The sequence below is a fragment of the Condylura cristata genome, unplaced genomic scaffold (genome assembly GCF_000260355.1).
Source record: "Condylura cristata isolate star-nosed mole 26May11 unplaced genomic scaffold, ConCri1.0 scaffold00001, whole genome shotgun sequence".
Taxonomy (NCBI): Eukaryota; Metazoa; Chordata; class Mammalia; order Eulipotyphla; family Talpidae; genus Condylura; species Condylura cristata.
Window position 1 is genome coordinate 77,787,092 of NW_004567102.1, and position 25,381 is coordinate 77,812,472.

Genomic DNA, 25,381 nt, shown 5'->3' on the forward strand with positions numbered 1-25,381 from the left:
CAGTACTAGGTTCCAAGCCTGACCAATGCTAAGCACTTTAGGTGCTTCTAGCTTCTGGGAACACTCAGGTTTTGAATTTTGCCTCGTAGATTCGAGCTGAGGGAGCAGAATCCATCCTGTGAAAAGTCTAAGCCACAGGAGAGGCCACGTGTAGAGGCTGAGGTTAGCACGTCTGACCCAGCTCCCCCCAGTCTTGACTGTTTTGGCCCCAGAGAGCTGCCCAGGACTGTCTGCCGGGGCCAGAGTGCAGGAGTAGACCAAACCCAATGACCTGCAGCCACAGTCAATTGTGAGGATGACAAAATGGAAATTTGAAGCTATTAAATTTTGGCAGATTTATTAGGCAGCAGTAGATCATCAAATAATCACCATATATACACATGTATGGTGTGTTAGAAGTTAGGTATTACAAATAACAGAAGAAGAGAAAGGAGGTAAATTTGTAAATGTCAGCATCGTGCCTGCACCTAGTGGAATCCTCTGAAGGGTGGATTACTAATTTAGAAGATGCCTTCAGACCTGGTCTCTTTCCTAAAGTCAAATTTATATTCCATTAGATCCTAGTCAAAAGTAAGGTACAATATTATAAATCAGCACTAACTCAATAAACATAATTTTAAAACATCCTGCATTGCCTATTTCTAGCATTAGCCTATCTTCAGGTCTGGAAGCCCTTTTATCAAGAAGAATTACATTCTTAAGGTCAATGACTCACTGCTCCTATCTGAATAAGCTAAATTCATCCTGGTGTTTATTGGAACACCTCTCACATAGTAAAATCTGCCATATTTCTCCAGGATTTTGTAGTCTTATTTTCATTATTTAATAAACATCTTTTGTAACTATAAAAAGTAAAAGATGTGAAATATCTTTCCATATCACCAATTAAACACAGACGAAAAAAAAAGTGGCAAAAGTAATGATATATATGGGTTTTCCTCTTCTTGAAGTTTACATAAATGGAATTAGATAGTACAAGCTCCTGCCTCTTGCTTTATTCACTTAGCCTAATCAGTTATGATTTGTCCATGCATGTGTTAGTATTTCATTCCTTTTTATTGTTGAATGGTATTACTGAATATAACACAACTTTATTCTCCATTTGGATTATTTCCAATTTTAGCTTTCATGAATAAAGCTACAATAAACTTTCATGCACAAGTGTTTGTGTGAACACATTTTCTTTCCTCTTGGGTAAATTCCTGGCACTGGAATTGCTTAATATTAAGTTAGATAATGCATTTGACTGTAAGAAATTGCTAAATTGTTTTCAAGGTCAGTTCCCATTATCAATGACTGAAAATTATTTAGCATACTACATTTGATATTTGTATTGTTTAGCTTTAACATAATTTCAAATCTCTTATCACTTAATGTCATGAAGTAATACTGATCTGAGTCAGCTCCTTAGAACTAGATGGAATTTTCAATCCAATAGTACTCACTGTCAACTGGGATGACAGGGGTGCCTTGCCTTATGGGTTTTAGAGGCTAGCCAGACTGATCTGATGGTTGGGTTACAAAATCAGTAAGATAAGGAAAGCTTTCATATACTTTTATTTTCTGATTCTCTGGTTCATGTCTGCTAAGACTCTGGTAGCCTAAAAGTGTTAGATACCAAGAACAATTTTAAGGAAAGATGGAAAGATGGAAAGATGGAAAAAGATGGAAAGATGGAAAAATTTTAAGGAAAGATGGAAAGATGGAAAAAGATTCCATCTTTAATGGAAAGAACTGAAAAGTCATATTGGAAAGGAGTATTGCTAGAGGGATATGAAGTATTTGAAGCCTTTTTTCAGGCTGGTATCATCTTCCCTTTACCACAAGTCATTTGTATTTTGTTCACATGAAAAATATAATTAACTTCATTCCAAAACTCCCATTAAAAGTTGCATTTAATGATGATCAGACTCAGAGTCAGGATCTTTTTCTAAAAATCAGGTCCAGATGCAATATGGTGCCAAGAACAATAATCACCATGGTTACCAGGGATAGCAACGCTACTGTGAGTTTTATTGAGACGAGTGGTTTATTATGGGAATATGACCTTATCGAAAAGTGAGAGTAGATGGAGTAAGTGAAAGGTTATTAGAAGACTAGAAAAAGTCACTAATCAGTTCACTTAAAACACTAATGCAAGTGGCCAAGTCAACACTTGCAAGTAATCTGAGAAACGAAGTTCATTCAGCTACTATATTAGGACCAAGAAGAGGAAGTTCTACCTACAGGAAGGTGTTGCTGTGTGATGTCTACCATCTTTGTAGGTCAGCAGTTTCATCAGACCAGACAGAATTGCATTGACTCCATAGAATTACTTGGGCATTGACATCTTCGCAAGATTGAGTCTTCCAAGCTATGAATATTATGTATTTCTCCATTAAGTTGGCCTTTTAATTAAAAAAAAAAATAAGTAGAAGCCTTCATAGCATTTTTAAATTTATTATTAATGTTACTTTTTATTGTCATTATAAATGGTGTCATTTTAATCCTCCTCCTCACAATCTATTGGTAATATGGCAGCTAGATTTATAATTAGATAATGCTAATCATCCTTCCATAACCAAATAGCTTTTTCTACTCAGCATAATAAACAACAAAATCATTTTAATAATTCAAATATTCCTACATCATCCTTCCTCATCTACAATTTTTCCCGTTTTTCTTTCTGCAACAGCCACACTGAGCTCCTTACTGCTTCCTCAAATGCCTCCCCCCCACAGAAACTTTTCACTGTTGTTACCTTTGCCTTATTGCTCTACCCCCAATTACATGCCGGTCACATCTCCTTCACATTTCTCTTCACATGGCACCATATCATTTTATTCCTGACCACTTTGTGTGAAATAACGCACCCCCCCCAACACCTTCCCACTAACCTGGCTGAGCTTACATTGTCATTTGTCCAGACTGAACGTGGCAGTTTATGCCTATTGACCTGGCATGTTTTTAATTCCCTTTATTCTAAAATGTACTGCAACTTTAACTGTGAATTACTTATAACCCAACTGGATTGGTCCATTTTCCAAAGCACTTGTCAATCTTATCAATTAAGTGTCACTCTATACACTGGACTGTTAGTTTTTCTAGCTTTCCCAAAAGAGTTGTAAATCCCCGGTATTTTCAGTGTTGGCTGCTTTATCTACAATTGAATACATCTTCAGTAAACATTTGCTGTACTGACTAAATACTAAGTCTATTGGCACAATGACACAGGAAAGTAACTTCCCCTTTTGAACTTCTGCTTTTTTTACCTCTCCGTAAAATGAAACCCTAGACTAAGTGAAATCATTACTGCCACTCCAGCTGTAAAATACAAGGAATGCCTGTGTAATCTCTCTCCTATCTGATAGAAATTTCACATAAGTCAGCGACCTCCGTGTAGAGGGAAAACACAAAAACAATGTTTTGAATCAGCTAGAGTAATTATTTAAAGCAATGACATTGTTCTAGATGGAATTTCACCTAAACACCATGGATTGATTTAAAAGTAATAACCAGGGTGACTTTATTTGTGGGAAGACTCGGGCATAAATACTTATTAATAATTTTCTGATCTGAGTCTTTTATCTATATATTAGTATAATAACAAAAATACTCTTATGGGGTAGGTAAATTTACTTAAGGGATTCATCTTAGGATGATGACCCACGTTTCTCTTTCTCTCCCAGGCCTGCTCCCCGAACTCTGGAAATCACATGCCCTGTGCCCCAGGACCTGAGCTCATCAGCATCTCAGTTCAAACCCTAAGTCCTAATTTTCTCTCTAAACCTTCTGTTCTCAGAGTTATCATTTCCATAGATAACAATGTTGTCTTTCAATCATTTAGCCTAATTCCTCATTGGTATCCTTGCTTTTGCATTTATCTCACACCTGTGGCCCACCCACGGGCACATCCTTTAGAAGTGCACCATCAGAACTTTTCCCACCCTCTGCCAGTGCCATGGTACATGTCCCTGAGTGACCATAATAGCTCTTTAGCTCATTGCTTTGGATGTTGCTCTTCTTGCTCCTCATTACCCACCTCTGCCTGTTTTCAACTAAAAGATCCAAAAAGATCTCTTTAAAACTGAAATCAGTTCATGTCACCTCTTGCTTTAAATACTTTCATTGCTTTGATATGCCGTAGAATAAATGCCATGTTCCACACTGGAGCTTTAGGACCTCCTGCTCTGCTGACTTCCTCTTTCAATACTTTTCTCCTTGTGCTGTTTTGCTGTGCTGATTGTGGCACAGAACAAGCTATACATATCCTTATTCAAAATCTTGCTACTGACCTTGCCTAGAAAACTCTATACCCCACAGATCTGTCAGGCTTGGTGTCGTACACACCTCTGATCTCCAACTTTACCTTATAAAAATGCCTGTTCCCTCAACGTAAAATAGCAACAACCTCCTGCCTAGTTCCCTCATTTTCTCTTTCATTCCACTTCTTTTTTCCTGTTGCGCAGTTAGTGCCATGGGGCACACTGTAACAACATGATATGCTTGTGTGTATGTTTGTTGTTGGTAACCTCCTCCAAGAATGTACATTCATGAAGTTTAGGGCCTTGTTTCTTTGGTACCCTCCATGTCTTCCCATCTCCTTGGCCCGGCACCAAAATGTAGTAGCTGTTCAATAAATACTTGTTAAATCAAGGACTGGCTGAATCATTGTATGGAGTTTTTATTTTCATGTTTTCCTTTCATTTCCAAAATTTAACTCTATTTTTAAAAATAATTCCTGATATAACATCTTTGAAGATGCAGCACCCAACACAACAATAGTGAGGGCAAGGATAAAAAGGGGACTACATCAAGTTAAAGAGCTTATGTACAGAAAAAGAGACATTTTTACAAAAGATAAACAGACATCGCACTGATTAGAAAAAAATTTTCTCACACAAAACTAGTGATAAAGGATTGATCACAAAAATATACAAAGAACTGATGAAACTCAACAAAAATAAACAACTCCATCAAAAAATGGGCCAAAGAGCTAAAAAGTCACTTCTCCAAAGAGGAAATGCAGATGGTCAACGAGCATATGAAAAGATGTTCAACATCACTTGTAATAAAGGAGATGCAAATTAAAACCACAATGAGATACCACCTCACACCAGTGAGAATGGCACATCTTCAAACAACTAGTAACAACAAATGTTGGTGAGGATGTGGAGAAAAAGGAACTCTCTTGCACTACTGGTGGGATTGCACACTAGTACAACCACTATGGAAAACAGTTTGGAGGGTTCTCAAATTGCTAAACATGGAGCTTCCATGTGACCCAGCAATCTCACTCCTTGGTATTACCCAAAGTCACAAAAACACTGATTGAAAAAGATATCTGCACCCTATGATTATTGCTGCTTTATTTACAATTGGAAAGACTTGGAAACAACCCAAATGCCCAAAAGTGGATGACTGGATTAAAGAGATATGGTACATATACACTATAAATATTACTCAGCAATCAAAAAAAATAAACTCATGCCTTTTGCAGCATCATGGATGGAGCTGGAAGGGATCATGCTTAGTGAAATAAGCCAGAAAGAAAAAGAAAAATGCCAGAGGGTTTCACTCATAGCAGGAGTTTAAAGGACCAGGGGAGAAAATAATAATAAAAATGAACAACTATATACCAGAGACATTTTATGGAGGTGGAGTGGGGGATGGGATCAAAAACGGTGGGGGAGGGAAGTTCACTGGACTATGGTGATGGCACATGAGTGATTTGGTGATGGGAAGCCCACGGGGATTACAACTGAGATGGGAAAATGCACAAAATTATGTAAAAATAAACTATTATATTATTTTAGAAAAAGATACCTGATAAAGAAACTTATTTTGAAAGACTTGTCTTTAATGTTCACTTTTAAATAAGGTTTTTAACAAACGTGTTTATGAAACTGAAAATATGCACAAAAAATGCAAAGAGTGGAAGTTTCCAGTCATACTGTAAGCATCGCCCATGTGACTGGAGACCAGAGGTTTTATAGGCTTAGATGTCAATCCTTTGAGTACCCAGGGAACAGGAAAAGACTAGAAAAATCAGAGATATTTTGATGTGTCCCATGTTCTCAGACCTCGGCTACTGCTGGCTTCTTGCTGTTTTTGATCAGCAGCATACGTGGAGGCCCTCAGGTGATTTCTAGTTGCTTTGATTTTTTCCACCCAAGCAGCCCACTCAAGACCTTCCTCCTGAAGTGCTCTTTAACTCTGAAAGTGCCGACATCTGTGTTAGTGTTATGGGATATGGGCCTCATCTAGTTCATTTTCTACCTGAAGAAACTAGAACACGGAGAGGTGAAATGACTTATCCAAAACCACTTAAAGTTGACCGTACAAGCCAGGTTCCTGGCTCCCTTTCCTCTCCACTGTACTGTGTTTCATCAGCCTATTTTTTCATTAAATTTGGGAAATAATCTAAAAGTATAAATTGGGATAGTGGTTATGTACATGATGGCTTACTGCACTGTTATTGAAAATCAGGTGTAGAAAATCATTAAATGATGTGGGTAAAATTGACAACATAGCTAAGTGAAAAAAATCAAATGGTATAATCCCAACTTCATAAAATAGTGATGTATTTGATGAGAAGTCTCTACACATGAAATGTTATCAGTAGTTATTTATTGAATATAGAATTATAGATATGTTTACTTTTTTATACTTTTGTAATTAAAAAGTGAAAACTTCTAAAATAAAGGAACATTTTAAACTTTTCTCCTATAACACACTTCTGATCACTTTAAAAGCTGAGTAATTTTTTAAGCAGTAAGATGTACTTATAACTCTGAACATTCTTTGTATAAATAGCAGGCATAAAATTAGTAAGTATATGTACTAGTTATGAAATATCAATATGTACACACAAAATTGAAAAAGCTTCATAGATATAAAGCATTACTAGTAATTAAGTGATCAAGTGTATAAAAATTTATACCATATCAGAATCATGAAGTCTTACATTTTTCCTTATAATCCTCTTATTTTCAAGCTGTAGTTCAAACTATATTTTTAATCCTCCCAAAGGTTTTGAAATTCTTGAAGTCTTCAGAGATCATCATAACTCAAAACTCTGTTCATGTCATCTTTGCAACTAGTTTTGCCAAGTTATTTTAGAACTCTTATGTAAGTAAAAGGGCTTCCACAGAGAATGACTATGTTAACATTAGATTTGCTTTGTTTTTAAGATTTGCATCTCAGTCTTCACAATTATAAATATACCACCTTCAGCATAGTAAAATGAGGTTCAGAGCATTTAATGTGTTTTCTTAATATCAAACTTCCAATTGGTGGTGGAACTAGGTTGAAGGCCCAGTTTACCTGCCAACACACTTACGCTGTGCTGTCTACACATTATCTTTTAAACTAATTTCATGGCACTTCTTTGCACACGTGAGAAAATGGGAAGTTTATCCTGGAGTTCTTTCATCTCCTCTTTCACTCTTCCTAAGCTCCCCCAAGCACCACCTCTTGCTTTCCAGAACTTTTTGCTACAGCAAATCACCAGGGCTGGTCTATGAGCCATATCTGTACTATCACTTCTACCTTTTTTTTTTTTAAGATTTATTTATTTATGCATAGAAGAACTGGGGTACAGACCAGAGGTGTGGTGGGTGAGAGGATTCACTAGAGACAGAATGGGCAGCAAAACACGGTTGACAAAGTAAACTGCTGAGGAAAACAGCGGGTGGGTCAAGAGAGGTCTGCTGCTCCATGTGGGTCACCCACCCCGGCCAGGAATCAAACTTGTGCTGCGGCTGCAGACAGCTTCATAGTGCTGCGCTTTTAACTGGTTGTGCCACCAGGGAGGACCCACTTTTACCTTCCTACCGTGTATCTGCCCTATCCCCATACCCAAGTGCCTTTGATCTTAGGCTCATCTCCAGTCAAGCAGGCTGGACATGAGTTCCATCATGTTTGATTCACATCTTTTCTCAGAAATCCCTGCAGTGCTTTGTGAGCATCAGCTCTAGCTCTGTTCCCCACAAGATTACAAGTCGAATCTTTTCCTTCTCATTTTGAATTCCTAAATCATAAAATTAAATCTCCAGGTAAACTAGAGCTCCATATTAAAAACAATTAAGGTTGTAAAAGAGGGTTCTCCCTGGTGACGCAATGGGTTAAAGCACTGCATTATGAAGCTCTCAGAAGCACTGCAGTGTGAGTTTGATCCCCCGCCAGGGAGCTGACCCACCTGGTGCAGCAGACCTCTCCTACTGCCTACTGCTCTACTCAGCAGTGTAGATCTGCCTGTTCTGCTCCCCACTGTCTCTGGGGAATCCTCTCATCCACCACACCTCTGGCCTGTACTCCAGTTCTATAAGCACAAATAAATAAATCTTAAAAAAAAAAAAAAAGAAATGTCTGCTTATTACTCAGTACTCAGTATATGCTAAACAAGGCAAAATCCACAAGTTCTTGGAACTAATAGATATTGAAGCAAATAAGGAGGGAAATAAATTCTACTGTGATGGATACAGCAAACTGAAACTGATCCAAAATGTAGATGATAGATTGAAAAAAAAAAAGACATGTAACCGTTTCTCATAACTATCTTTCAAAATTTTTAAGATAGCAACAGACATGTGGTGTCTTAGTACTTATCATTACTAATTCCCTGATCTGTATACAAAAAAAATAATTTTTTTAGAAGAGTAGATCTCATGTTGAAACATTTTACCATAACAAAAATGGTTTAATTAAATGGAAAAGTACACTCTGAAGCCACACTGCTCACATTTGCACCCTAACTTCACTCCCTCTGCACTTGGGTTTTTGATTCAAGCTGCTATGCCTTTCCACAGCTTTCCACTTTCTCTCCTCTAGGAGGTGGGCTGATTAGGACACTTTATAGGGTTGTTGTCACGGAGGGAGTCAGAGGCACAAGCATGGATCTGGTGCCAGGCAATATGGACTTGAACTAAGTCAGGTCTTTTACTAATCTAACATAAGCTCTCTGCCTGCTTCCTTACTTACAAAAGGGAGAGTGTAAGAATAACCAGTTCCTAGGTGTTGTTAAGGATGAGGAGAATCATATAGAAAAAGAGCCTGATCGAATGTCAAACAGATAGAAAGTGTTCAGAATGTCAGTTCTGATGACGAGATATGGATGGGGTAATAGTTTTTTATCTGGTGAAGAGGAGCAGAACAGATCCTGCTAAAGCGACCTTGCCGTCACTGAGAACAGTAGTGGCAAAATTAAGGCCAAACATCTTAGAACTTTAAAAAATGAACAATAAAGTCCTATGGAAAATAAAGAAGGTAGAAAGTTATTAATTTTTTAAGGAAAAGTGACAGTTGGGGAACTTGAGAGTCTGGTTAACCAGAACTGTTGGGGAACATGGAGAATTTATACTTTCTCTTTTGATTGATTAAATTCTAGGCAAATTTATTACAAAGGAGGAGCTGAGTAGCACCGTCTATACAGTTTCTTCTGTAGGATCTAGTGTCTGAAGCTGTTCAGAGCTATGATTTTAAGGAAAAGAAATGTTCCCTTCTCACTGCCCCAGAGCCCACTCACCCCCAAACTGAGACTTGCAGTAGTGGGTGGAGATTTGGTTAGCAAAGTACCAAGGTTCACTTCTCCATTTCAGCAGATCCCTGAAAAAGACCCAACCTGCTCTATTTCTGCTGCCATGGGGAAGTAAGTATTTGTAACCACTTCCCTGTGGAGCCAGGGCTACTGCAGCCTGGAGCCAAAGAATGCTTCCTCAAAAAGAGTTAAGCATTCTTTGGAGTGAGACTCCACTTCATTTAGCACTGATAAAGTCATGCCATGTTTTTCAGCCTTTGAAAGTTTCTTCAGCAGCATGAGAACTTGGAAATTCCTAGGATGAGTCACAGGGCAAACATTTGTATTTGCTATGTTCAGGGGTGAATCTGCAAACCACAGCCTGCATGATTATCCTGGAGTAGTGCAGAGTGCGAACTTGGAGAAATGTGGAGGAACAGGCTAGCCTTGCTCTGCCAATTGCCCCTCATCAGCAAGTTCCTTTCCCTGTTTGATGTCAGTTTCTTTACCTCTAGAGCAATGATAATTGTAGCTACCGTTATTGGAGGGGTTATTATGTCCCAAGCACTATTGAGGTACTATGTTTCCTTTTTCATAAATGAAGAAAATGGAATTAGAATGTTCAAATAGTTTACCCAGAGGAGTTAACCAATAAGAGCTAGTTTATATTCAGGTCTGTCCCTAATACCCAAGCTCCAAGGAGCTAACATCCTCCATCAGCCTGGAAAGCAGTAAGAATGCAATAAATTACAACCAGTATTAACATTTCAAAGGAACATGGACTGTGATTACTATCTGCACATATAGGGTAAAAAAGAGAAGTTGGGCAATTGCTCTTTATTTCCAGAGTATGTAGATACCACCTTAGTATTTATAGTGGGAACAATCTACCTCTTAGAATCCTGATCTGACTAGAATTTAGTTCCAGAAAGAGAACTTCCATTTATACATTTTACAGACATAACATAGTCAAGGAGAAAGACTACTCAACTGGGGTTTAAGAAGCATTTCTTTTTAATCTTCATATCATCAATATGTTGACTTCCTTGTTTTTATCCTTATTTTTTTTTAAAAGATTTATTTATTGTGCATACAGAACTGGGGTACAGGCCAGAGGTTCAGGGGTGGTGAGAGGCTTCACCAGAGACAGAGTGGGGAACAGAACAGGCAGATTGATGAAGTACACTGCGGAGGGGAGCAGCGGGCGGGCCAGGAGAGGTCTGCCACGCCATGTGGTCACCTCCGGGACAGGCGGGAATCGAACTCAAGCGGAAGTGGCTTTAGATTCTCAGTGCTGTGCTTTAACCCGCTGCGCCACCAGGGAGGGCCCGTTTTTATCCTTATTTTTAATAAATTAAAAGACAGCCTGTGTGGAATGGTGATGTTTGGCTTCACCCAGTGCTCCTCCCTTTCATAACGTTTCTAGTTCAAACATTACCCTTAAGTAGCCATGCAACTTCTTTTACAAGTTATGTCTTTGCTCTTGGTTAAGGGTTCACCACCTGTAACATATGAATGGGTGGGAGATCCTGTAACATATGGATGGGTGGGAGATCCTGTTAACATATGGATGGGCGGGAGATCCTGTAACATATGGATGGGTGGGAGATCCTGTAACATATAGATGGGTGGGAGATCCTGTAACATATAGATCCTGTAACATATGGATGGGTGGTAGATCATTTTGTTTCTAAGACCTCTCTTACAGTAATAGTCTTGGCATCTCCCAACCATGAACAATGCTCAGGAATAGACCCAGCTGCAGACAACTCAGCTGTCCACAGTCCGGTTACTTAAAATGTGCTATTTTCACCTAGCAGTCCTTATATATGCTGATGACTGACTGCATTTAATAACTCTGGTAAGATTCACTAGTCAGTAATATTTCATCAAAGTTTGGTGCTCTGTTTTCACTTCGGACAACTCTTTGAAAATTTCAATCATGAGATTAAAATAAAGTGGAGTCCTCAGGATGTTTTTGGGAGAATTTTGTAGGGAAATTCTGTCATGTATTAAACCTACCGACTTTGAAGTTGTTCTTCTGTTCTTTTTTTTTTTTTTAAGATTGATTTATTTATGCATAAAAGCATGAGGGGAGCAGACCAGAGGTGCAGAGGGTGAGAGGATTCATGGGAGACACAGTGGGGAGCAGAACAGGCAGATGGACTGAAATAACTGCTGAGGGAGAAGCAGGCGAGACAGGAGAGGTCTGCTGCACTCTTTGTGGGTCAGCATCTCCCTCCTGTCTGGGAATGGAAGTCAGGCTACAGTGATGACAGTGTGAAAGCACTGACCTTTATGCCACCACGGAGCCCTGAAGTTGTTTCTCTTTCATACAGAAATGCAATGAAGCTGCTTGCTGGCTGTCATCTATGTGACTCTCAATAACAACAAGACCAAGATTCTGACAAGCCGAGGTTGCCCTGGGTGCAGAGGGCTTGGCACTCAGGGCAATTGAAAATTAGTTTTGCAGGAAGTTGCTTCATTCCTGTTCAAAAGCCAAAGACTGTTACTGGTGGGTACCTCCTGAGGGGGGGAAGGGGTTGCTGCTGAGGATAATAGCCCCAGGTGAAATGCAAACTGAGTATCAGTGGTGGTGGCTCAGACTGAAAAGAAACCCACCAGACTGCAGAGGCCGCTCCCCGGATTCAGCCTTTGGGACTGCGTGTCTGGGATTTCAGTATTTTAGATCTACTGTGATTCTGGGGTCGCCATTCCTGCCCCGACCTTGCAGATCTTCCAGAAGGCTGAAGGACATGGAGACAATTCCAGCAGCCAACCTCAGAGAAGAAAAGTTCAGAGACTTTGCAGGTAACCCAGAGATTAGAACTGCTCCCAGCTGTGCTGCGGTTACAGCCTGGAAGGAAAAAGGAGCGAGTGTGGCGGTTTGTCCCATCATTCGACCACTGCAGCTATTACTTTCAAGGTCGCTACTCTGATGCTGTGCTGGCTCATCTGGGCAGTTCCGGTGAACATCTCCTGTTGTGTCTTCTGAAGTCCTCGTGAGCTAAATCCAGGCCTACTGTCCAGCTGTGCCATGCCATCCCTCAGTAGCAGGAAGAAGCTTCTTGGAAGCCGTTCTGTTTAGGACTTTAGGACACTGGACACTGCTTCTGGTGAGGTAAACAGCCTTTTGTGGCCTCAGTGATTCTTAGCTTCCCTGGTTAAACAAATCCCATTATTGTTGTTCTCTGAACCTGAGTCGACTTTGCCATTGTGTGGGGGGAAGAGCTGGGTGACCTGTAAACTATCCGGACATTGTCCTTAGCCAGTTTTAGAGCCCCTTGTTGCCCTGTATCACTCACAACGGTGGGGACTTCTTATTTAAAGAACATTAATCTCAAGGCTGGTGGGAGAACCCATAGCATGACAGGGTTCCTAAGTTTCAGTCCTGTGAGTGGCCAAGTCTGGCTGAAATGAGGAGGCACTGGTCAGCACAGTCCTTGTTTCATTTTCTTTTTTTTTTTTTTTTCTGCTGGTTTCACTTTAATGAATAAAATGTTTGCTTGTTTCATTTTAACGAATTTTCAAGATTGCCCAGTGTGAGCATTTTCTGTTTCACTCACATCTTATCTGCCTGTTCCTTGAAGCCGTTTGATGTTTGTCTCCAAGATAGGAACACTGATTTGCTGTGTTAAGTGGAGTGCTAAACATTTTCAGTACATTTTATTTATCCTCAGGTATTAGCCATCTTTTGTGTAAAGAGTAATGGGAGTTTCCAGAGGAACATGGCCAACCACACAACACAACTGAAAAATAAGGGTAAGCTGCGAATTCAGCGCCAGTCTTAATAGGATTTGTGCTTGAAGCCTGCACACCTGGTATCTTTCCACATGTCTCCAAGAACAACCAAGGTATCTGATGTGCTGAATTGCTCATACTCTTGCAGTCACTCTCAGCCTCTCCTGCAGGGTTCCTGGACCCACTGTGGTCAGGTCCCTCGGAAAACCAGTGTATCCTCAATGCTTCCGTGTTATTGGAGAGACTGAGCAGAGGGGAGAAAGGGGCAGAGAGAGGACCGACCTAGCAGAATAGCCGTCTTCAGAAAGCTGAAAATCCCAAAGAGCGAGGCTCTGCCTGGAGCGGCAGACAACTCCAGCTTATCAGAGCTGCCCCTGAATCCTACTGTGAAACCCATGCCCTTGGGCACCCTGGTTCCTCCCCAGACCCCCTTCCCCACAGCGCCCCGATGTGGATCACATTTTGGGGCTCCGGTTCCCAACGCGGCCCCAAGCCAGCCTAGGCGCCTTTGCCAGAGGCGCTTGGACACTGACACCTCAGGCGCGACGCAGCGGTTTCCTGGCAACAGCAGACGCGATTGGGGTCGCGGGAGCGGGAGCAGGTTCGCAGCTGGGAACAGATCTCCGCCTGGGTCGTCTTTGCCATGACTTCCAAACAAACCAAAAAGAAAGAGGTGCACCGCATCAACTCTGCTCATAGCTCGGATAAAACTAAAGAGTAAGGAAGTTTTGTTTATCCTTACTACCCCTGGCCTAACCCTTTGGCCTCTCGGTTGACTGCTTCCCTGTAGCAAAGTCAGACAGGGCAGGGGATCCCCTGTTCTCCTGGTGCCCCGGAGCCCAGACCTGGAGATCTTTGCTCCTTCCTGGTCTTCCCACATGCTTGCTGCCTCTGTCTTACCTAGATCCAAATTCGTTCCAGAGTCCCTGGTTTTCCTGCCTCAGTTGTTCTGCTGCAAATCCCCTGGCTCCTCCCACCCGCGTTAACCAGCCCCCTCCCCGCTCCGCCCCCATCTCCGCCCCCTTTCCTTCTGTTCACAGCTCACCCAGGCTTTTACAGTCTGTGTGACTTCCTTACAAAGGAGTCCTAGCCCAAAGGCCTCAGTGCCTGACCCAGGAAGGCAGGATAGAAGGCAGGAAGGAGGTGGTTCTTAGTATGGTGATTCCAGCAGTCAAAGATCTTGAATCAGATGATATCAGGCACGAAATGGTTTTCAAAATGTTACAGTGGTATAGCTATGTAGTTCTCGTTACTAATCCTTAAATCAAGAAAGCATGCATGAACTCTCTCTGATGCCTCTCTGATCTGGGTTGCTGTTGACTGTGTCTGTAGGTACCACCTACGACGATTACTGTTTCCTTTCTCTCTAGAAATACCCAGTAATGCTAGACAGAATTTGGGCTATTATTTGATTTTTTAAGATTTCCAGAACTTACTCCAGTTTTGAGAGGGCCAGCTGTCAAACCTGCTTCCTTTAGGACCATTTGTACTTTTCCCTCCATACCTGTAGGGGATGGCCAGGAAATTTTTTTTTTTTTTTCCAGTGAATTCTCATATATTGTATGCCTGCTCCTGCTTTTCCTTCCTTGCCTGAAGAAACACTCATCGGACTTCTGTTCACTAACCCCTAGCATTTAAGCCTTTTCCTTCTATGGAATCTACTGCAAGACTCATGACCATGTCTGTGATCTTCCAATTCCTGTGTCCTCTCTGAGAAGCAGGCTGCCAAATAATCTATTTGTTTTATGAAAGTACATTTCTGACCCTATTTTACATTCCCAGTGATCACTCTCTTGCTGCAAGCCTATGTAAGTCATGCCATTTCAACATTTTCTGGTGGTTTCCAATCTTAGAAAGCCAAGTCCCACAAGGCCCTACAAGTTCAGGTTTCTTATTACCCTCTGCTTCCCTGGCTCACGCTCTAGCTCTTCTCCACTACGTGGAATAACAGCCCAGACCTTACCCTACTTCAAGGCCTTTGCATTTGCTGTTTCTGCTGTTAGAAAGCTCTTTCCTTATTATTTCCATATGGGTTGCTGCCTCATCTCTTTTTTTTTAATATTTATTTATTTGTGCTTACAGAACTGGGGTACAGGCCAGAGGGGCAGGGGTGGTGAGAGGATTCACCAGAGACAGAGTGAACAGGTGCATCAACTCATCAACTGAAATACACTGCTGAGGAGAATAACAGGGGTGACAGGCGAGGTCTGTTGCACCATTTGGGTCGCCTCCTTGGCCAGGAATTGAACTCATGCTGAGGTGGCTGTGGCTAGCCTGGTAGTGCTGCCGTTTACCTGTTGCACCACCTGGAAGGACTCCTGTTGCTGTTTTCCATGTCAGCTTCTTTAGCTGTTTTGAAATTTGCAACCTCTGCTTTTCTACCCAAACCATAATACTCCTTTTGCTGCTTTATTTTTCTTTCTTATTATTTTTGCTCATTTAACATACTGTATTTTTCACTTTCAAATATGTTAACTCATGGTTTCCTAGTAAAATTTAATTCCTATGAAGGCAGAGATTTTTCTTTTTCTATTTTATATGCAATTGAATCTTTAATACCTAGAGTAATTCCTGGGTCATATCTAGCAGACATTCAAAAATGTTTACTTAATTAGTGACAAGATCACAGTGATTAAATTAGATATTATAACAGGTCCACAAAATAATTTTTAAATACATCAGAACAATTTGTCAATGTATGATAACTTTGCAGAAAATCTTTGACTTAAAATAGTTTATATCTTGAAACAGATGAGATTGTTAACTTCTCTAAAGAAACTGATCAAATCACTTGCCATAAAACACAGTTAGTGGTCTGGTCCTGTGATGACTGTGTCACAAGGAAGAGATAAGTTCCCAGCTGATAAGATGCTAGAGTCTTCCTTTACTGGGGCTTCCCACTTCTTTTTGAGATAATGTTATTTCTAGCATGTTTATTCTTTTTCCAGAAGTATCTGAGTTATAGTACATTAATAAAAGTGCCATATATGGATGAAAATATGATGGCCTATGCTCATATAACAAGTCTAGTTTTGTTTTGTTGGAAATTATTGCATATCAAATGTCAAATTATTAGATTTTGTTGCATCATTAGGTGATGGAGAGTGAAATTCATTACCTGTGAGATGAAAGCTAACCATAGGTACTAGACAAATCATATACAACAGACAATATAACAGTCTGGGGTCTAGGGATCAAAGCTTAACAAGAGTAACGTCCCTTGAAATTTACCTGGGGCAATTAGAATAAATGTTAAGGTAGGTAACTTTTGCCACACCTGCAGGCTATCCATCCAATAGTAGATACATCCAACTCAAACATGGTCCTGGATGTAAAAAGAGAAAAAGTCTTCACCGTCCTAAAAGTGACAGCCTGGGACAGCCTATTCTCTGGGATGTTAACCAATAGCATATCTCTTTTACTCCCTAAAATTACATGTTGCTTGGGTTTTGCTTAGCATGGTGGCTAACACATGTAAGCATTTGCCATCTGCTTATTAAAGAAGCTCATCGTTAATTACCTAGCTTAGTTTTCATGCCTTCCGAATTTTACTGAAGCCCAGTTTTCCCTTTCTTTCTGATCGGACCCTTTGTGGCAAAGTTCAAAATCTGAGATGTTACGCTGAGAAAGCAAAATCATCTGTTGCTAGATGTGACCAAATTAATGGTAAATAAGACTGAGAAACATTATGCTAATTAACTGGCTGTCACTTTTTTTCATTAAACTATTTCTATTTTATCTATACTTTTGTTCAGTGTTAAAATGGAATCTCTCTTCTAGATTTCACCCTAGCACCAATATTTTTTGTGACACTGAACAAGCAATCTTTCTATTTTTATAATTACTTTCTCTTCTTTCAATGCAGGACTATTTAATGAAAAATCATTAATTTTAGCATAGAAACTGACCTTTGTAATCACCTAAACACAAGGACTTGAAAAAATAAATGTTGAACTTTAAAACTTAAATGCCCAATTAAATCATTTTCATCAAAATAGGAGAAAAAGAATTTAACACAACCACCGAGGTTTAACTTCCTTTTAATTCTTACATTTTTTTGAGATTGCATTTTATTTTCTTACATATGTGATATAGCTGAAGGGCCTGACTCAGTATGTCCCTAGCCCAAATTAAGTCAATTGTGTAGTTCTATTCATATATGATTCCTTCAGAGTACTAACTACCACTGCTCAAGAAGGCATGCTGATTACACACTGCATAAATAAAATGCCTCCCACTATGAATAAAATCGTGACCTTAGATGAACAGCATGCCTGAAGAAAACAACGCCAAATTCCAGAATCTCATTTTACTAGTTTTAACATCCCTACAGTGAAAATAATCTAATTAGGGCATCTACAGGAGTCTCTCTGAGTGTGTATATATCAGATTCTGCTCTTTTGTTTTTTGGTTTTGTTTACTTAAAAGTTTCTATTGAGTTAACTAGCTAATTTTCTGTTTTGTCTGATGGTTTTCAACTCATGTATATTATTGCTTATTATGTAATCATGTTACTTAAGAATTGAAAAGAGTAACTTTCCTAAGTATATAATTCACAAGTGGTTTTAAGTTTTAAAATCACATTAGTTTAAATTAGTAATTAATTGCATTATCAAATATATTTTTAGTATACTTGCATGTTGTTTTTATTATGTATAAAGGCAATTTGACTTGTTCCATTCTAAAATATGCACGGTATTTAATTTATCACAAATGTGCAGGAGACATGGAAGATGCAGACAAAATGTGTTTTACTGTATATGACTAAGTAATGAAATATATCATAGAAAGTAGATTTTATTGAACTATGTATTATGAGTTTAAGAACAGATATTGCTGTGACAAAATGACGTTTGTAATTTCCTTAGCTTGTCTTTTAAAATCCACAGGTTTATTTATTTATTTATTTTCTGTATTCTTTTTTTTTTCTTTTGTCATATTTTGTATTAACTGTTTTTTTTTTTTAAACTTCTATTTATCCCTTATATTGGCTTTTTGTTATATCTTGTTTTGGTCTCTTACAGTAGGGTACATATTCGTCCCCATCTTTAAGTTACTGCTTTTAGGGGGCCTCCCTGATGGCCTAGGGGTTAAGCCTCAGCCAGCACCTTTTCATCACAAGGGGTGAGCTCCTTCCCTGGCCAGGGAGTTAACGCACAAGGCACAGCAGACCTCTTCTGTCTTAGCTATTGCGCTCCTTAGCAGTGCATTTCAGTAAATCACGTGCTCTTCTCTCCATTGTCTATGGTGAATACTCTCATCCCTGTACCTCTGGCCAAAATCTCAGTTCTTTTATGCAAAAATTAAAAAATAAAGCAATATGTTTTAAAAGAAGTTACTGCTTTCATACATTGACTTTTATATGTTACTAACCCTTTACTACATCTTTTATCTTTGTAAACAGTTACTTATAAACATTTTTAATGCATTTTTTTAAGATTTATTTATTTATTCATATAGAACTGGGGTACAGGCCAGAGATGTGGAGGATGAGAGGATTCAGCAGAGACAGAGTGGGGAGCAGAACAGGCAGATCGACGAAGTACACTGCTGAGGGGAGCAGGGGGCGGGTCAGGAGAGGCCTGCCACGCCATGTGGTCACCTCCGGGGCAGGTGGGGATCAAACTCATGCGGAAGCGGCTTTAGCTTCTTAGTGCAGTGCTTTAACCCGCTGTGCCACCAGGGAGGGCCCCATATACATTATAAACATTTTAAAATAGTAGCTTGTTGAGCCATTTCATTACTACTACTTATTTGCATTGTTTTTTGTATTGATCATCTTTCCACCTCATAATGTTTTTACTTCTGCCTAAAACATATTTATTTTTTATTGTGGTGAAGATTTTATTTTTTATGCTAATGAATATTTTCAGCGTTTAATGTTGGAATAAGAGTGTGTATATCACTCTCATTTCTTAAAAGATATTTTCACCTAGCCTGCTAGCTTGACAGAGTTTTGTTTGGTTTTAGTTCTTTAGAGAGGTTGTAAATTTACTGACATTACTTTAAATGAGTGCTTCCATTTCCTCTTATTTGTTCTTCTGCATATAATTTGTATCACCATCCCTCCCCCAGCAACCCAAAATCACTTAATATTTTCTTATTACAACTACTTTTGACTCATTTACTTATGTTGTAAGTTGGCATGATTTTAAACATGTTTTTTGAAATTCTTGAATCTGAATTTGTAAATACACTAAAGTTTTTTAGAATGTAATCATTATTTCTTTGACTGTGCTTTCCTGTCTCCAACCCTCCTTTTGGTGACCCTAATAGCACTTAAATTTAGACAACTGTTGGAAGTTCTCTCAATGTTCTCTGATGCTGCATTTGTTTTCTTTTTTTAATATTTTACTTTGAGTCAAGCTATTGTTATCTCTTCAAATCCATTAATTTTCTGTATCTAACCTACCATTAATATCTCTGTATATTTTGTTCTTAGATGTTTTAGTTGTTACTGTAGGCATTTAAGTCATCTTCTTAAAAAGTCTCATGCATGAGAAAGTCCCCAACACCAGAGAAATGTCCATAATGATGGAAAGACTCACACAGGCTCTGGGCTAGTCCTATTCTTTCCAGTGCATAAATCAATACTAACAGATGGAAAGAAACAACAAAGATTAGAACAGAAATTAACAATAAAGTAGAAAAACAATAGGGAAAATTAATAGACCTGAAATTTGGCTCTCTGTAAAGATCAGCAAATTGACAAAAGTTTAGCTAAATGGAACAAGAGAGAGAGAGAAGATGCAAATTACTGAAATCAGAAAATAAAGTGGGGACATTACTTGCAGCTCCACAGAAATGAAAAGAATAAAACTTCCAGATCTGAGGGAAATTATCTTAAAACAGTCATTCATAATTTATTGCCTCTACACTCTTTTTATTTAAAGATTCATTTATTATTTATGCATACAGAACTGGGGTGCAGGCCAGAGGTGCAGAGGCAGTGAGATGATTCACCAGAGACAGAGTGGGGAGCAGAACAGGCAGATTGACCAAGTACACTGCTGAGGGGAGCAAAGGGAAGATCAGGAGAGGTCTGCTGTGCCATGTGGTCGCCTCCAAGGCGGGGATCGAACTCATGCTGAAGTGGCTTTAACTTCTTAGTGCTGTGCTTTAACCCACTATACCACCAGGGAGGGCCCTCTGTGCTCTTTTTAAGTCATACTACTTCAGTGTTTTTCAAGCTCGATTTTAAACTAGTGGTTTATAAGCAACTATCTCTATCTAATCGGCAAAATCAACACTGGGAACCAAAGGTCAATTCCCCAAAGAGGCACTCAGTGCGGTGCTACCTGTGTCCCTGTGTTTTCTCCCACCTGACTACCTCTCACACCTGCCCCAACACACTGAAGAGTTAAGTGCTCTATCTGCTAATTCTTGCCCGGTCTGTCATCTATATGGTCCTCTCTTCTTGGCGATGACCTTTCTCCTTTTTCAAACTGGAAAATACCTATTGATAGTTATCCTTCAAGACAGCTCAGATGTCTCCTAATTGTTTCACTTTGGGCAAAATCCACCCATCCCCCTTACCATGTGCAAATAGTTCTTTCTATGCAGATACCGAATTATGTTTTGACATTTTCTGTTGCATGCTAAAATAAACTCAAGTGCAGAGATCTGTATTCTGTGCCTATAACCCCATCCTCTGGCTCACAGAGCAGGTGTTCAATGCATGTTAGTTAAAACTAAGTGAACATTTGGCTGAGGGAGATTCCTTTGTCATTCTGAAGTGGTGTTTTTCTAAAAGTCTTTAGTTTCCTGATATATTGTTTGATTTGAGCTTAATTAAAAGAACTCCACTCTAAGTTCCCTTCTGCCAAGCCAGAGTTTACAGTGACTTGTTCCTAGTGTCAGACCCATTCCTTCCATTCTCCCTTGCTTTGGAAGTCTTTGGTTGCATTTCTTGGACTATCTTTACAATAGACTCACTGTGACGCACCTTACGCCATTTTACATTATGCAATTCTAGTCCCACTATGGTGGTACTGAGAATTAGGGCTTTGAGGTGAGGTCATGAGCATAGAGCTCCAGTGAGTGGGAGTTTTGCCCTTTTATAAGAGGCGGCCAGAGTGACAGACAGTTGTCTCCACCCTGTGAGAACACAAGGAAAAGTCAGCCATCTGCCACCCAGAAGTGGGCACTCAGCAGACATGATAGGAACATAGATCAGTTAGTGATAAAACTTCACAGTGTTGAGGAAGGAGCTGAACATTTCCTTGCACTTGACAGAATGAAGAGGAAAGCAAAACATGATCTCAGTAGGGTTCCTATTTTATGAAACTAAATTTTCCTTTTACAAAATTTTTAAGATTTTGAGTTTCAGACCTCCGTGGTGGCTCAAGGGGTTAAGTAACAGCAAACCTCTTCTGGCCCACCTGCTGCTCCCCTCAACAGTGTATTTTAGTAGATCTTCCTGCTCTGTTTCTGATGAATCCTCTCACACACACACTCCCTGGTACCTCTGGCCTGTACCTTAGTTCTTATATGAATAGAATAGATAAATCTTTAAAAAAAAAAATAGGGGAAAAAGGATTTTGAGTTTCTAGAATGAGGATTGTTTCCATGCTTTTGAGTGGTGCAAAATCACCAATTTCTTTTTACCATTATAGGCATACCAATACCCATAAACCAGAGATACTATCATGTATTAATTTATGTCTTGATTTGTCTATTACTATTGTGGGAATTGTCTCTTTTCCCTTAAAAACTATTCTAATCTTCCATTTCTCTTTTGTTTTATTACATGTTACCTATGAACACCATTGTAATTCTCAGACTTCCTTTTCTAGCAAGATAGTAGATTAAGATTTTAAAAGTACCTATATCTATGTAGAGAAGTAAAAATCTTCAGGATTTTTAAAATGAGATAGTAAATGAAGATCAGATTGTTAGGCCTTAAGCTGCATCTCTAGAGAAGGCTTTTAAGTTTTATAAAATGAGAAATCTTTTATTTTAACATATAAAGAATAAAGTCTTAAGTCCAGATATGGAAAGAGAGTGGTCTCACACTAGATAGAGGTATGGCTCTCCAAGAGTTTCTTTTTCAAAAGTGAAAAAGAATACATGGAAAGAGTTGAAGAGAAATCTTGTTTTTTTCTGATGTCTGCCTGAATAAAAAATCCTGATTCTGATAATGAACAATTTTATTTTCACATCCTGGAATGACTGTATCGAAAGCTGTATCTAACATGACTACTGAATTGATGTCACCAGTCAACCCAATGTTTTATTTCAGAGATTTAAATATAATTAACCCAACACTTCCTCTGTCTTTAGTCTTTACCCTTTTGGCAGTAATGTACAATCTAGTTCTGTTGAACAGAAGAAGGGGAAATTCCCAATCTGGCCAGAGTGGAATGAGGCAGACATAAATGCAGAAAAGTGGGATGCAGGCAAAAGTGGAAAAGAAAAAGACAAAAGTGGAAAAAGCCCCGTATTTGTAAGTAAATTTGAAAGTGACTAGATTTCATGTTGGTTTGTGGTATTGTAATGGAATAATATTTGTTATATGTGAACGTTCCCATTCTTCCCCACGCTCTATTCCAAAATGAATTTGTGTCTATATCCACTTATCCTACCTTGTCTTTCCAAGCCTTAGTCCTGAGCTTTCACCGAAGTGAATCACACAGAAAGGAGTCATGATTGAATAAAGGGGAAATTGATAGGACAAGTTAGTATGATGATTTTGGATGCACTTGCCTACCAGATATTTACAGATGGTGATTTTGAAAATGAAAGAACCCAACATATCTATGATCGGTTATCTGAGGTTAATAGGACAGATGATTTCTAAAAAGAGGTGTTGCTGTAAGATAAGATTTGAATCCCTGTTGGTATCCTCCTCCCTGAGATATGTGGGTAAAGATCTCAGTTACTGTTAGTAACTGAGTTTTAACGCAGTTTCCCTGTGGCCATTTGTATATATATGTCCCCAGAATTAGGGCTGACAATGGGATTCGCACATTTCACATTTTTCAGCTATATTATTTGGCCTATTTAAAAATGTTTGCTCTGTTTCTAAAGAGTTATTTGTAGACTCTGTGGGTCTCAGGTGCATTTTAAATTTGACCTATTTGGTATGGCAATTCATTTAATGGAAGTATTTATAGAAAATAATAGAATTTTCAAAACACAAGCAAAATTGTTGGAAAGACGAAGTTGAACTCTGCTGTCTTTGTTTGCATGGAACTGTCTGCAATGTACTTATTAACATTTGCATTTTTGTTCATGAAATTCAGAATCACAAACTGTGATTCATATCAGTAATTTGTATACAAGAGATATTCAATAAATAAGAGTAACAGCTGACTCTTAGTATTTGAACAATTTCAAATTAAAATGTGTGAGATAATGCACGCTCATATTGAGGATTATGGAACTTTTACATACAAAGAGCCTCTGAATTCAAATGGAAAGGGTCACGTTCTACATTTTTTATAAGTAATTCAAAACTTAGGGTACTGTGCGTGACTTTCCTTCAGGAAGATAGATTGTGCTAATCCTCAACTGAGCAGTTGAACTCTGAGAAAGATCTAGAGATGAGTCACTCCAAAATCTGAAGATACCACAAAGCAGGGAGGAATGGAAGTATATGATCAAAATAAGGTATAATGCACTTATAGACCTGAGCTTACAAATATGCTCTTATCTATCATTGTAACAAGATGTTCACAACCTTTTCACTCAAGTTAAACTTAGTCCTTGAACCCCACAGCCTCATACAGATAGTTTATATTCTTCAAGCATTTTATTTGCATTCCTGGCAATTTTTATGTTTTTTTTTATCTTTTTTTTTTCTTTTAAGGATCTTTTCTCCCTTCTGCCTTCTGAGTAGTGAGGATGTTTGCATAGTAGCCATCTGAATTCTGTCTAACTTAACTAGACTATTATCATTTCAGAGATTTCGATATTATTTTCTCCAGAGCTCATTAATTAACTCATACTATGGGTTCAAAAATTAATGAATATATTTCATCTTTGGGACTTTATCCCAGAGAGATGCAAATTTATGATCCCACAAAATATCAATAAAACATACACAAATATTTTAACAATTATATTAGTAATAATGCCAAGCTGGAAACTCGGATTCTTTCAATGAGTGAATGAAGTAGTGACACTGGGGGTACTTGTGTTGATGGGGTGTTTGGAAGCTGTTAAGGAAGGTGGCCAAACAGTATATAGAAACTCAGCATTATTTCATACAATGACAGTAACTATCTCAAAATAACAAGTTCAGTGGAAACAATAAGGAACAGTCACATTAAAGATATAAATTTTACTTACACACAATCCCTGTTATGATTCAAATCATTAAAAATTAAGGATTTTCCCATCTTCCTACACAGATAAAAATCATTTCAGTCAAAAATCTGGTCACCTTGGGTCCATGCAAATTGCTTTCCTATCATACCTAATTCACATACCAAAGTAGCTCATGCATATTGCTTCCTCTGCAATCAAAACAGCTCAAAAAATCAAAATTTAATTAATTAAATATAATTTTAATGTCAGTGTTCCCTGAGTACTCCATGAACTAGCTCTGGCAACAAACACAAATTGCTCTACCAATGCTCTATTTATTGATTAATTTTAACTAGGATTGAGTTATTTTTATTTCTACAAAACTATATGTGTGTGTGTGTGTGTGTGTGTATAGATAGATAGATTTATATATGTACTTTTTTGTATAGCATGTTTTTGAAGATCCTGAAGGAAAAATTGAATTACCACCATCACTGAAGGTTTATTCTTGGAAACGTCCCCAGGAATTTCTGTTTAATCGGGTAAGGGATATTTTTATTATTGAACAAAATATATATTAATAACCAGATATGAAAATTTGCATTTTTAAGGCAACTTAGGATAATTTTTCCTTTGAAAAATTAATTAACTGCTGGGCCCTCCTTGGTGGCACAGCAGGTTAAAAGCTCATCACTACAAAACTAGCAAGCAACAGACTGAGGACTTCCGGAAGATGGCGGCAGAGTAAAGACGCCGAGATCACCGCATCCAAGCCGGCATAGGAACTGAGGACCGAAAACGGACTATAGACTCACTTACTACAAGTTTTACCCCAAACGAAAACACCCTGGACTCACTAGAAGGTAGATAACTGCGAGGGAATCGGCGACTGGG

At 38.8% G+C, this 25,381-nt stretch overlaps 1 protein-coding gene across 1 annotated transcript in view; it reads left to right on the top strand.

Annotated features, from left to right (window-relative positions):
- The first annotated feature begins 13,880 nt into the window (after window positions 1-13,880).
- ADGB (androglobin) overlaps window positions 13,881-25,381 on the top strand; it is a 110,680-nt gene continuing 99,179 nt past the window's right edge. Inside the window, exons 1-3 of the mRNA XM_004674136.1 lie at window positions 13,881-13,954; window positions 22,520-22,682; window positions 24,937-25,029. Of these exons, the coding sequence (XP_004674193.1) occupies window positions 13,881-13,954; window positions 22,520-22,682; window positions 24,937-25,029 (330 nt within the window). The remainder of the gene's footprint in view (window positions 13,955-22,519; window positions 22,683-24,936; window positions 25,030-25,381) is intronic.